Raw genomic sequence first — 14514 nt, 5'->3', positions numbered from 1 at the left:
TGGGGAACAAATAAATACATAAATGGCACAGTCACGCACATAATATTCTTCACTTTCCGGTTTACCGACCTGTTTCATGTTTTCATAAAGCTATTTAATAGAAGAAAATTATAAAATCTCTCTTTGATCTTGGTCCCAATTTGGCTGATAAGTGTTTATCATAGAAGAAGAATTATTAGTTTTAAAATACATACTCAAATAGCGATAATACAATTTTATCATACGTGTACGAAAGTGGCAGAAAAAACTAACCATCTGTTTCTAAATCAAGCTCAATTATCTCATCAAAGATGCACCTGCGTAGAGTATATTATCTTAAATTTTGGACAAGAGGGAGATAAAATTATGTGTAAATAACACCTCCCGGATTTACTTCTTCATTCTATGATTAACGAAAACTCATTATCAAACGTCATATAAAATTATTGTGCTTTTGATTCAGTGATTCATATGTGCCAATACCTGGACAATCTAGTTTGGAAGCAAAGTTGAATATAATGTAAACTATCAACCAAGTTTACTTCTACACAAATAATGTTAAATGGAGATACAATCGTCGAACATCCCTTAGTCGGACAAAATATATATTGTGCCCCGTTTTCCCTTCTCTTCAACTATTTTCATCAAAATCAATGCACAGTTGAATTATTTTCGTTATTTTTTCTGATGTAGATAGGCCCTCTATAAACCACCTGAATGAGATACAAATGTCTTCATTGTACTATATAATTCACAAGTCATGAAAACGCAATAATTAGAATGGCGCGTACTTCTAAATTGGTAAATATTTGTATAAGCATCTGTGAACATATAGTATATCTAGATAACATCTTTCAGCGCTGACTAGACAGTTTCCATTAGATGGCAAGTAGATATATAAATGTGGGTGAAGAGACTCTGACTTCTTTTTATAATCTTGAGTGGAATCAGTTTACAGTGTAAATTATTGTAGATTTGAAAATTTATATACACTATTCGTGTGCTATTGAACATTATAGTTTGTATTATTGAACGTTTCAAACATGACTATGGAGTCAAGTAGCCTCAAAGTTCCCGAGCATTTGAATTCAGCATTTTTCTCAGAAGCACTAAATAACGGACTTAATACCAGAGATGTTAACATCTTAAAGTTGGAGTTCTCCTTAGGCAGTGCTGCTGGTGATAACTACCTAAGTAATATCTACCGAATCGTAGTCACATATACACTGGAAGACTCCTATCCTAAGGAAGTGTTTCTCATTACAAAATGTGTACCGAACATAAGTAACCCAAACAGTATGTTGTCCGAGATAAACGTTTTCAATAAGGAGAGATTCATGTACTTAAATATATTACCACAACTAGAAGATATCTTGGTTGGTGTTAAGCTCGTTCCAAAGTAAGTAACGATTCATCCAGTGACATTGATTATTTTACATAAAAGTTTCGTTTCCTTTTGACGGTTTGCGTAGTTCGATTAAGAATTTCTCTGTATTTTTGCTTTTATTCGATAGATTTGATGCCTGACAATGAGAAAAACTCCGGTTATACAGTAAATAAATAAGTATCTTGCATAAAAACATACTATGACGTCGCATATTCAAATTCTCAAAATTGATTAGCTAAAGCTCCAAATCTACGCTCGTTGTTACCCTCGGAAAGTTCGTGATTGTTGTAGACCATCAAGTATCATTTTCCTTCATTCGATGCTCTGCCACAGGGTGAAGCACGATAAGTTTTTGTCATTCAAGAGAATAGAGTATACCTTACTTTGAAAAAAATTCCACCTATTCATCTTTCAAGTTCGCTCACGCATAGGGTCAACGGCCCAGAATATGCCAATATGTTAAGAAGTTCGGGAATATAAACAAGGACGCTCGTGTTTCAGTCTCTCATATTATATTTAGTTAATCATAGTGTACTCTTGGGAGGTTCATCATCAACAATAGCGCAACAACCGGTATCCGGTATAGACCTGCCTTAGTAAGGAATTCCAGACAGCCCGGTTTTGTGCCAAGGTCCGCTAATTCGATATCCCTAAAAGATATCTGGCATCCTGACCTACGCGATCGCACCATCTCAGGTCTTCTTTTTCTACCATACATATTGCCATTATAGATTTTCCGGGCTGGATAATCCTCATCCATACGGTTTAAGTGACCCGCGCACCGGAACCTGTTGAGCCGGATTTTATCAACAACCAGACAGTCATTGTATCGTTTATATATTTCGTGGTCATGTATGATACGGAATCGTCCATCCTTATGTAGGGGGCCCAAAATGCTTCAAAGGATTTTTTTCTCGAACGTGGCCAAGAGTTCACAATTTTTCGCTAAGAAGCCAAATCTCCGAGGAATACATAAGGACTAGGAGCATCATGAGACGTTTCGAGGGAAACAGTTTTTGTAACTGAAATAGGCTCTCTCTCTGTAATAGCCAGCAATCGTGTGCGGATTTCATCGTCACAGTTGTTATCGGTTGCCATTTTCGACATAAGTTAGGAGAAATTTTCAGAGGTCTCAAAGTTGTAGTTTCCTATCTTTATTGTTTTTGTTTGACCGTCAGCGTACGCCAGTAGTTGGGTGAAATTGAAGAGGAAGGTGCCTCTCGCATTCACATCTGCATTGCGAATCACTTAAAGAGTTAAAGAGGATGCATGATAGGACATCCCCTTGTCTGAGACTGTTGTTGATGTTGAAAGGTCTCGAGAGTGATCCTGCTGCTTTTATCTGGCCTCGGTCATTGGGCAGGGTCAATTCCCCCATGGCTATGTACAGTTTTACCCGCACTATGCTATCATAGGAGGCTTTAAAGTCGATGAAAAGATGATACAACTGATGGCCATATTCCAACAATTTTTGCATCGCTTGCCGCAGAGAGAAAATCCGATCTGTTGCTGATTTCCCTGGAGTGACGTTTCTTTGATATGGGCCAATGATATTATCATACCTAGCAAGATAGCGGAGAATATCTTATAGATAGCAACATGATACCTCTATCATTGCAGCACTGGGTGATATCCGCCTTTTTATGAACGTGGTCAATTTGGTTCAAAGTGTTCCCGTCTAAAGAGGCCGGACCGCTTTCCGTGAAAACCGAGTACTTGCAACAACCATTTCGTGCGATGCTGCTAACTGAATAATCCGCCGTCCGTTATCATTGGTATGCCTGTGTAAGCTATGGGAGCCGACGTATCGTCTGACTACGGGCTCCGTCCTTACTTGACAGTTGAAGTCTGCAAGTATGATTTTCATATCATTCTTGGGACAGACATCGAGCGTCCCCTCAACTGTCCCGTAGAAGGTATCCTTCTCTGACTCTGTAGTCTCCTCTGTAGGGACGTAAACCTTTATGAGGCTTATATTTTTAAATTAGCCTCGCAAGCGCAGAGTGCATAGTCTTTCGCTTATATAATATTTTCAAAGCCTATAACAGCAGGTATCATTTTTTGACTTACTAAGAAACCTAGTCCGAGCACATGGTTTAATGCATTATATATATAATATATGGTGTAATGACTCTTCCCCAGGATACCCGCCCCTGTCCAGTAAATCTCCTGCAACACTGTTACATCAGCCTTATATTGGGATATGGTATCGGCTAGCTGCCGAGCGGCATTCGGTCTGCACAGGGAGCACACGTTCCATGAGAAAATGCGCAAATCGTTATTCCATCGTCGTTGCCGGGATCATCATGATAAAGTGCATCCTGTCGGAGGCTCCTTTTTGAGCTTCGTAACTTGAGTTTTCCGTGTAGGGTTGTTAACCCTGTCAAACCCAAAACCTGGAGGACCAGTTGGTACAATTTATCTCGTTTTTAGGCACGGGAGACTCACCTTCATCCTTCTCAGTCTGTAGTTTTTCATTAAGAAAGAAATCCCAGTAACCACGTGGTGGTGAGGATAGGGTTTGGTAACAGAGCTGATGGTCTTGGTTCAGGAGGCGTTCCCAAGTTTTATGCTTCATCGTGGGTACCAATCCAAGTTTCGCCCTAGGACCTATACTACCCTTTGACCGCTATTTCTTGAGTCTTGTTGACAACAAAAAACAAGTCGAGAAATCGGAAGCTGGACGCTTCAGGTATGAGTTTTTTGTGTATTTATTTTATAAAAACATTTGAGCGTGCATTTGCCCCATTAGTACCTAACCAGTAATATATACACATTTTTTGTAAGAATATCCACTTGCGCGTGATATCGACAGTCAAAATCTTGAACTTAAGGGGGTTAATTATAGTAACATACTATTACTAAATGTCGAAACTGTCATTTTCCGCTGTAGAGGACCGCGCTACGTCGGTGGTGTAATCCTAATTCCACTTAATAATCAGTTCCACGGCGAACTCGTCTTTTCCTCCTTTGGATCACCATATAGTGTCAGTCAAATTCCCTTCCTTCTCTTTCTTTGTTTGCGAACATTTTAACCTCCTCATGCTCAATTGGCCTAGTCGTCCTTGACACCCTATTCCTTATAATAACTTTTTGCAGTCTTCCCTTCAACTCTGCTCCTTTATGAAAATTTGTTCTGATTTGAATTCCAACACCTCCAAGAACTTCTTGGACTATACTCCCGATCTCTTGTTTTCCAGCCTCCTCGAGTGCCACCTCTCTCTATTTCCTCGCCCATTCCCCTATGCCAACGCTCACCATCCAGATGACGCAGAGTTCACCCGTTCAAACGCCAAAACTTCGCGAAGTTCTGGTCAATTCAACTTGCAAAAAGGCAACTTTGAAGGTCTAAACTCAGCCTTACCGTCAATCAACTGGGATAATCTATTATTGCTCTACATATGATCAATTTTTGGCTGCTTTTATAATATCCTGTCGGATCTCCACTGCTGTGATGTCCTTTCTTCTCCTACTTCTCTTCTTTCCTACTCAACTTAGTTCACCACGGGGATCCACTTGCAACGTGCAATGCGGAAGAAATTTGGGATTTCAAAGAATGACTCTGAACTTCCCCATTTCAAGCCATGCGCTCCACTGTCAAGTCGATGATTAAAATAGCGCAGAAGAGATACTCGTTGAGCGTCAAAGCCTCCATTGCCCGCGTTTTGGTCCCACACTCGTCATTCCCGTATTTCCACCCAATCTTTTCCTTCGTTCATCAACTTTGCTGATTCCACTGCCAACGTCCCACAGCAATCTTGCGACCTTCTCTGTTTTTACTTCCCCTCCATGTTTACTCCCTCAACCATTGCACCCTCTACACCTCTTCTTCATCCAGACTGCTCTGAATTTGTCGCCATTTCTCTTTTCGCGAATTCCTTTGTTAAATTCTTCATTGGTAATGTTGACACCAATATCGGATCTGATCCCGATAGGCTTCTTAACCTCTTCCTTGTTAACTGTAAACAGCACATTTTCCTCCCTCTGTGTACTATCTTGAACGAAAGTCTTGAGTATGTTACTTTTTCTCATCTTTGGAAAGAGGCCCTTATCATCCCTATCTTCAGCATGGTATCGTGAAACATCGATCTACTGTTTCAAACCTTTTGGTCCTTACCAACTCCGTTGGTAATTGCCATAATTCGCGACGGAAGGTACACGCTATTTATACCGATTTTGCCAAAGCCTTTGGTACCGTTGACTCCTCTCTAAACTCTCTCTATTCAACTTCTCCCTCACAATCAGCTCTTCGCTTTGCTTCTACCACTAATACCGTTCCTGCAAGTTTCTTTTCATGGACACTCATTCCGTTCCTTTTCTAATTTCTCCGATGTTTCCCAAGGTTCCATATTTGGTCGCCTACTGCTCCTGTTTTTTATCAATGACCTCCCCTCCATCCTCATCTGTTCATTCTTGCTGTTCGCTGAAGACATTAAATCATTTGCCTCTGTTTAAAAAATTTCCAACTCTTAGCCGCGTTCGGGAGAGTTTTTGGTCGCCTACATGATGATGGACGATTCCGTAGTATACATAACCACGAAATCTATGAGCGATACTATGATCATATGGTTGTGGATAAAATCCGGTTCAACAGGTTGCGGTGGGCGGGTCACCTAATCCGTATAGATGAGGACGATCCAGCCCAGAAAGTCTATAAGGCCAATATCTATGGTAGAAAAAGAAGTCGAGGCAGACCCTGCCTGAGATGCAGCGATGGCGTAGGTCAGGACGGCAGACAGCTTGATGATGATGACATTGAAGGTTTATCCGACATCTTGCAATTCCTGACCAGCCCGTGCATCAGAGTATTTCCTAGAGTAATGTCTACTACTTTTATCAAGTGCTATACTTCCACCTTATTGCTAGGAATAAGTTCAAGAAGGTACTCACTTCTTCGATTAGCGTCGCTGCTCGCCGGACTCCTGGATGGCGTTGGCATCGCAACCGGGGGGAAGTGGGAACGTTTTCGTCTTGCGAAACTTTACAAGTCTTGTGACTCACTCCCTTCCGATCCGGATGTCGCCTCTTGGGAAGTAGTTCGATGCAAAGACTACCTTCCGGTTCCTCCCCCGGCTTCCAGTCCAACTCGGACTTCCACCAGGTCTCTGGTCAGCAATTCTGAAAGACATATATATTTTAGATTACGTTTAAGAATCATTCGAGCTTTTGGCTTTTCTCCTCCTCACGCAGCAGCATTCTACAGGGTGCGGCAGCATAGCTTCCTTTTTTAAAATGTGCGCCACTCAGTTAGTTGATGTCATAGCGGAGCGCTAGTGGTCTCGTTCATGAGGGGATACTGTAAAGTTTTGTCCCGACACGGTTCAGTCGCCATCATGCGTTGGAATAGTGAGGAGCGTGGCTTTGCCGTTGAGGTTTACTTTTCAAGCGGATATTCGGTTATTGCAACACAGCGTGCATTTCGGAATCGCTTTAATTTAGCCCCGTTGGCTCCCGTCCCAGACCGCAAATCAATTGTTACATGGGTCACTACATTCAGACAAACTGCAAGTGCGACAAAAGGAAGAACTGGAGTCCCTCGGCCCCTTAGATCACCTGAGAACATTGAAGCAGTGAGAGCGTCAATGTTGCGATCGCCACGGCGTTCTGCGCGCAAACACGCATCTGCCCTTGGACTATCCGATCGTTCTGTGAGAAGAATTCTTCGTGATGATCTTCATTTTCATCCCTATAAGATGGCGATAGTGCAGGAACTTTCAGAATGTGACTTCAAATTTCGGATGAACGCGTGTGAGCTTCTTCTTGATGTCGTTCCCGAGAGTGCTATTCTTTTTTTTAGCGGTGACGCCCATTTTCATTTGTGTGGGTCGGTTAACAAACAAAACATGCGCTACTGGGCTGACACCAACCCTCGACAATTTGCATCAAAACCTTTGCATTCACCCAAAGTCACAGTGTGGTGTGCAATTTCCTCAGCTGGATTTGGGGGACACTTGGTTCCAACAAGACGGGGCAACAGCACACACTTCAAGAGCATCGATGGCTGTTTTGAGGGAACACTTTCCAGAGCGCCTTATCTCAATTAGAGGCGATTTGGAATGGCCGGCGCGCTCTCCTGATCTGTCCCCTTGTGATTTTTTTCTATGGGATTTTTTGAAATCCCGTGTTTATGTAAACCGTCCAAAAACCCTACAAGATTCGAAGACCAACATCCAAGAAGAAATTGCCAACATAACACCTGCTATGCTAACAAGAGTCATGACAAACGCCAGAAATCGGTTTACGCAATGTATGGAGAATGGGGGACGTCACCTAACAGATTTGATCTTCCAAACAATGTAAATAGAAACTTTAGACATGTACCTACATTATAAAAAATAAATAAATATTTTCCGATGCATACAATAGTTTTTATTGAGTTTTGAAAAAAGGAAGTTGTGCTGCCGCACCCTGCATAATATATGGTGTAATTACTCTTCTCCAGGATACCAGCTCCTGTCCAGTAAATCTCCTGCAACGCTGTTACATCAGCCTAATATTGGGATATGGTATCGGCTAGCTGCTGAGCGGCATTCGGTCTGCACAGGGAGCACACGTCCCATGAGAAAATGCGCAAATCGTTATTCCATCGTCGTTGCCGGGATCATCATTGTAAAGTGCATCCTGTCGGAGGCTCCTTTTTGAGCTTCGTAACTTGAGTTTTCCGTGTAGGGTTGTTAACCCTGTCAAACCCCCAACCTGGAGGACCAGTTGGTACAATTTATCTCGTTTTTAGGCACGGGAGACTCACCTTCATCCTTCTCAGTCTGTAGTTTTTCATTAAGAAAGAAATCCCAGTAACCACGTGGTGGTGAGGATAGGGTTTGGTAACAGAGCTGATGGTCTTGGTTCAGGAGGCGTTCCCAAGTTTTATGCTTCATCGTGGGTACCAATCCAAGTTTCGCCCCAGGACTTATACTACCCTTTGACCGCTATTTCTTGAGTCTTGTTGACAACAAAAAGCAAGTCGAGAAATCGGAAGCTGGACGCTTCAGGTATGAGTTTTTTGTGTATTTATTTTATAAAAACATTTGAGCGTGCATTTGCCCCATTAGTACCTAACCAGTAATATATACGCATATTTTGTGAGAATATCCACTTGCGCGTGATATCGACATTCAAAATCATGAACTTAAGGGGGTTAATTATAGTAATATACTATTACTAAATGTCAAAATTGCCATTTTCTGCTGTAGAGGACCGCGCTACGTCGGTGGTGTAATCCTAATTCCACTTAATATTCAGTTCCACGGCGAACTCGTCTTTTCCTCCTTTGGATCACCATATAGTGTCAGTCAAATTCCCTTCCTTCCCTTTCTTCCTTTGCGAACATTTTAACCTCGCCATGCTCAATTGGCCTAGTCGTCCTTGCCATCCTATTCCTTCCAATAACTTTTTGCAGTCTTTTCTTCTACTCTGCTCCTTTATGAAAACTTGTTCTGATTTGAATTACAACACCTCCAAGAACTTCTTGGACTATACTCTCGATTTCTTGTTTCCCAGCCTTCCCGAGCGCCACCTCTATTTCCTCGCCCATTTCCCTATGCCAACGCTCACCACCCAGATGACGCAGAGTTCACCCACTCAAACACCAAAACTTCGCGAAATTCTGATCAATTCAACTTGCAAAAAGGCAACTTTGAAGGTCTAAACTCAGCCTTAACGTCAATCAACTGGGATAATCTATTATCGTCCTACATATGATCAATTTTTGGCTGCTTTTATAATATCCTGTCGGATCTCCACTGCTGTGATGTCCTTTCTTCTCCTACTTGTCTTTTTTCCTACTCAACTTGATTCACCACGGGGATCCACTTGCAACGTGCAATGCGGAAGAAATTTGGGATTTCAAAGAATGACTCTGAACTTCCCCATTTCAAGCCATGCGCTCCACTGTCAAGTCGATGATTAAAATAGCGCAGAAGAGATACTTGTTGAGCGTCAAAGCCTCCATTGCCCGCGTTTTGGTCCCATACTCGTCATTCCCGTATTTCCACCCAATCTTTTCCTTCGTCCATCAACTTTGCTGATTCCACTGCCAACGTCCCACAGCAATCTTGCGACCTTCTCTGTTTTTACTTCCCCTCCATGTTTACTCCCTCAACCATTGCGCCCTCTACACCACTTCTTCATCCAGACTGCTCTGAATCTGTCGCCATTTCTCATTTCACGAATTCCTTTGTTCAATTCTTCATTGGTAATGTTGACACCAATATCGGATCTGATCCCGATAGGCTTCTTAACCTCTTCCTTGTTAACTGTAAATAGCACATTTTCCTCCCTCTGGGTATTATCTTGAACGAAAGTCTAGGATAATGTTACTTTTTCTCATCTTTGGAAAGAGGCCCTTATCATCCCTATCTTCAGCATGGTACCGTGAAACATTACTCTACCAGCTCCGTTGGTAATTCCCGTAATTCACGACGGAAGGTATACACTATTTATGCCGACTTTGCCAAAGCCTTTGGTACCGTTGACTCCTCTCTAAACTCTCTCTATTCAACTTCTCCCTCACAATCATCTCTTCGCTTTGCTTCTGGCACTAATATCGTTCCTGCAAGTTTCTTTTCATGGACACTCATTCCGTTCCTTTTCTAATTTCTCCGATGTTTCCCAAGGTTCCATATTTGGTCCCCTACTGCTCCTGTTTTTTATCAATGACCTCCCCTCCATCCTCATCTGTTCATGTTTGCTGTTCGCTGACGACATTAAATCATTTGCTTTTGTTTAAAAAATTTCGAACTCTAAGTCGCGTCCGGGAGAATTTTTGGTCGCCTACATGATGATGGACGATTCCGTAGTATACATAACGACGAAATCTATGAGCGATACCACGATCATCTGGTTGTGGATAAAATCCGGTTCAACAGGTTGCGGTGGGCGGGCCACCTAATCCGTATAGATGAGGACGATCCAGCCCAGAAAGTCTATAAGGCCAATATCTATGGTAGAAAAAGAAGACGAGGCAGACCCTGCCTGAGATGGAGCGATGGCGTAGGTCAGGACGGCAGACAGCTTGATGATGATGACATTGAAGATTCATCCGACATCTTGCAATTCCTGACCAGCCCGTGCATCAGAGTATTTCCTAGAGTAATGTCTACTACTTTTATCAAGTGCTGTACTTCTAACTTATTGCTAGGAATAAGTTCAAGAAGGTACTCACCTCTTCGATTAGCGTCGCTGCTCGCCGGACTTCTGGATGGGCGTTGGCATCGCAACCGGGGGGAAGTGGTAACGCTTTAGTCTTGCGAAACTTCACAAGTCTTGTGACTTCGGATCGGGATGTCGCCTCTTGGGAAGTAGTTCGATGCAAAGACTACCTTCCGGTTCCTCCCCCGGCTTCCAGTCTAACTTGGACTGCCACCAGGTCTCTGGTCAGGAATTCTGAAAGACATATATATTTTAGATTACGTTTAAGAATCATTCGAGCTTTTGGCTTTTCCCAAGAGGTTTCCCAAAGCACCTGCATACTTCCTCCTTGCAGATCACGAAGCCGTTCCCAGTACACGCAGGATTTTTGAGCCGCCGCTTTTCCAATATTTTTCTTTAAGATTGTCCTTGCAATCACTGCAGATGCAGTTCTTGCTTGGTAGAAGTTTACATGGGCTATCTTAGTGATGACTATTACTGCGGTAGTGTTTGGAGCTTTTCTCTCCTATCGGAGTATTACCATTTCCATCGTGAGCCCTAGAAGATCCAAGTCCAGGTCGCCGGTTTCTCCTCCTCACGCAGCAGCATTCTACTTCCCTGCTTGTTCTTGTCGTTTCGGGCTTTATGGCCTCCGAGATTCCTCCTAGACCTCGGTAGGTTTACCACTCGAAGTCTCCTTCGAAGTATCTTTTCTTGTCTTTTCCCTGTGCACATGCACAAAGATATTGCAAATCTATAGTTGATATCGCGACTTTGACGTGTGATTGCATCCTGGGTCATCTTTTGCCCTCCACCTTGCTTCTAAAGACTCTCCATAATTCCATAAGATCTTCCGTCTCCAGCGCTGCGGCTTTCAGAAGAAACCATATGTGCCCCTGGTATATCAGCCCCAGCACATGTCGAGAGCTGTGTCCCTTATCACCCTAGTAATTTAGGGATTTTGGATGTAAGCCAGTCCGCTGTGCCTTTCTTTCGGGCCGTCTACTAGTATAAAACCAAGTCGAAAGCGAATGTCGATGAATACGAGCTTCTTACTCCACCACTCGCATATCACTGTAGCGGTGAGTTCTTTGATGTTTTCCTGCTCCTCATGAGTAGCTATTTGCTCCGGAAATGACAGTATGGACAGATGAACGCCATTGACCGTACAAATGTAACTAGTGGCAGACTACTTGACTCCCGCCTGAACCCCTGACCAACCCGGGATCTCCCCCTCTTGGGTTTGGGTTTTTCGGGAGGATTACCCTTATGCGGGCAAACCTCCACTGCTCCAAGCTTTCTTGGCTTCGATAATGATGGCTTTGGTCAGTCTTGAGCCTTCGTAATGTCTTCTTGCTTTCAAACCTTTGTTCAGATAACGCTCTTATCATTTAGCATTTGCGCCACTGGGTCCTGTCTCCTTTCTGACGTCTAATATATGAACATCAGATATGTTTGTTGATCTGAGGCCTTTGTTGTTTGCGGCTATCGCAGTACGCCAATATCGACCCTGGTTGCACTGTCTGACTCCCCAACTTCTCCTTTTTCGGAGTAATCATCGGGCTTTCAGTGTTGCGGAGATGTTCCTCCGCGTGATGGGCCAATTTGTGCGCGGTATAGAGTCCCGCTTGTTTGTTATATTTTTCTTTTTTAATCTAAATTGCTCGTTCATTTCGTTCCCGTGAGTACGAAGGTTGCGAGGTCTGCCGTGCGATAGTCCCCCGTAGCACGGTAAGGTGGGGTGAGGTTCGCAAGGCACCCTGGATTAAGGGAGGATTTTTTCGACTAGATCTGCCAGATCTGCCATCTTATAGCCCACTACTTGAACCCATAATAGAGTAACTATCTAAGTAAATATCTAATTTAGCATTATGTTTTTATTTTCGTGAGAACAGTTTAAGCATATTGCTTTGAACCCTCCTCCTTTACATGGACTTAACACCAGCGACTTCTAATGGAAGATATACTATGTCTGGTTCTCAACTTAACACTGGAGGTTGAAGGGAAGCATTCCTAAAAATAAAATTCCTACAGTTACATGTTTTGATAAATACTATTTATTTTTGTTTTCTTTTCCTAAAGATGTTACTATGCAATAGACAATCCAATTCCGACTTTTGCTTTCGAGGATATGAAAGCAGCTGGGTACAGCATGTCGGATCGAGTAACTGGATTGAATGAACAACATTGTCAAATAGCATTGTATAAACTGGGTCAGTACCATGCGGCCTCCATTCTACTCTTACAGAAGGTGAGTTGAGTACATCACGTATTACAGTGCTTTTATCAAGTTTCATTTCAGAATCCAAAAATTCGAGATTCACCTTTACTTCAGCAAGGGATATTCTCATCAACGAGGTTGAAAAGTGAAAGGTTCCAAAAATTCTCCCAACAGAATCTACAGTCTTTCACCGATCATATTGATAAAATACCTGAATATGAAGAAATTGTTAAAAAACTGAGAAAACTTGATTTTAACGAATTCGTGGGACAGGTCGCGAAAGCCATTGAGTTGTCAAATGAAGACACCTTAGTCTTAGGTCACGGAGATATGTGGGTTAATAATCTCATGTTTAAGTATGACGGGGATAGTCCAACGGACATAGTTATGGTAAGTATCTCAATCATATTATGCCGCGTATACCCAAATAGTTTGCTCAATCGTGTTTTTCAGATCGACTTCCAGGGAAGCGCATTTGTTAGTCTGGGCCTTGATATAAATTACTTTTTTGCTACGAGTCCATCGTCTCATGTGCGAACGAGTAAGAAGGAGGAGCTAATTGAAAAGTCATATTACTTAGGCTTCAAACAAACTCTAGAAAAGCATGCGTTTAACATGATTCCAAGCCTCGGCGACATTAAAAAGGAGGTTCAACGGAAGGAGCTATTCGAATTATTTTGCTCAATAACTGTCCTCCCAATCATTTCGATGAGTAAAGATGATTCTGAGGAAATGTCCGTTGAAAAAATTCGAGAGGGAAAGGTTAAACCAAGTCAATTGGCCACAAAACGGTTTTTGGAAGTCATGAAAAATTCAATTACAACATATGATAAACATGGATTATTGGATACCGAATATATAGAAAGCGTTAATTGACCTTACTATGGAAGAAGCTTAATGTGAATACGACGGCGAAGAGATAAATTCGAGTAAAATATTTCATAAGGGTGCAAACAAAGTAGGCTTAAATCAATGCAACAAGAAGTAAAATTATTTTCTATTGTAGCTCACTTTGTTTCAATAGTTGTATATATAGTCGTATACATATATATAAGATATTAGGCCCGTTCTTCGTAGTTTTTTACGGCCCCTGACTTTCAGTGAAAATTCGTCCTATATATTTCAGTATTGTCCTGCTTAGACTGACACTTCTGAATTTCTACACGTCGTTTACAGCCCCATTTACCTTCTACAAGACTATATATAATTCAACATTAAGAAGGCCCATTAATATGTGGACACTTGCCTATTGAATCATTAGTCTCGCACCCGATTGTGCTAATATGTGGTGTTCATAGAGCTCTTATCAGTTGATTGGAATCGACTCTGCTTTTATTCGTTAACATTTCAGAAAATTAATAAAATTACGTAGCATAGATTAGGAGAAATAAAAACAAACACTCATCCATTATATCAATTAGAAATGTGCTTGCCATAGAAGCACTCATTTTTTTAACCTACAAAATTTTCAAGTAGACAGCACTTATCGACAAGGCAACACCAGCGTGACCAGATGGGACGATATTCAACCACGTTGGTCTAGTCTTCGTTGAGAAACGAGATGCCTCCTTGATGTGTTTTCATACCTCGCAATATCTCGGCAGAACAAACATCTATGCCAGATAGCAAGTAACGGAAGTAGCAGGCTCAGGCTAGCTTTAAGGTTCGAAACAAATGGCATCGAAGTATGTCAGAAAATTGTTAGAATGGCGGTCAAAAGTTAGTACAGGTCACATTGTGCCAACTGATCCTTAAGGGTGGGGATTGAGTAAGCTTCACAACAATTGTTACGAAGCCG

General features: G+C 42.1%; 1 protein-coding gene across 1 annotated transcript; it reads left to right on the top strand.

The window, feature by feature from the left end:
- The first annotated feature begins 867 nt into the window (after nt 1-867).
- Nucleotides 868-13721, top strand: LOC119657261. The gene is made up of 4 exons (XM_038064090.1): nt 868-1378; nt 12578-12746; nt 12798-13106; nt 13170-13721. Exons 1-4 carry the CDS (start codon nt 1023-1025, stop codon nt 13590-13592), a joined length of 1257 nt encoding a protein of 418 aa, XP_037920018.1. The 5' UTR covers nt 868-1022; the 3' UTR covers nt 13593-13721.
- The last annotated feature ends 793 nt before the right edge of the window (nt 13722-14514 follow it).

This window comes from Hermetia illucens, chromosome 5, assembly GCF_905115235.1.
Source record: "Hermetia illucens chromosome 5, iHerIll2.2.curated.20191125, whole genome shotgun sequence".
In the NCBI taxonomy this organism is placed as follows: domain Eukaryota; kingdom Metazoa; phylum Arthropoda; class Insecta; order Diptera; family Stratiomyidae; genus Hermetia; species Hermetia illucens.
Note: the sequence above shows the minus strand (reverse complement) of the source record. Positions and strands in the feature narration are given on the sequence as shown.

What these genes read in the sequence shown, in the direction of transcription:
- LOC119657261 (XM_038064090.1), top strand. Translation starts at nt 1,023, where the DNA reads ATGACTATGGAGTCAAGTAGCCTCAAAGTTCCCGAGCATTTGAATTCA. An exon ending in GGTGTTAAGCTCGTTCCAAA is followed by an intron (nt 1,379 to 12,577) that starts GTAAGTAACGAT and finishes CTTTTCCTAAAG; the next exon opens with ATGTTACTATGCAATAGACA. An exon ending in CCATTCTACTCTTACAGAAG is followed by an intron (nt 12,747 to 12,797) that starts GTGAGTTGAGTA and finishes GTTTCATTTCAG; the next exon opens with AATCCAAAAATTCGAGATTC.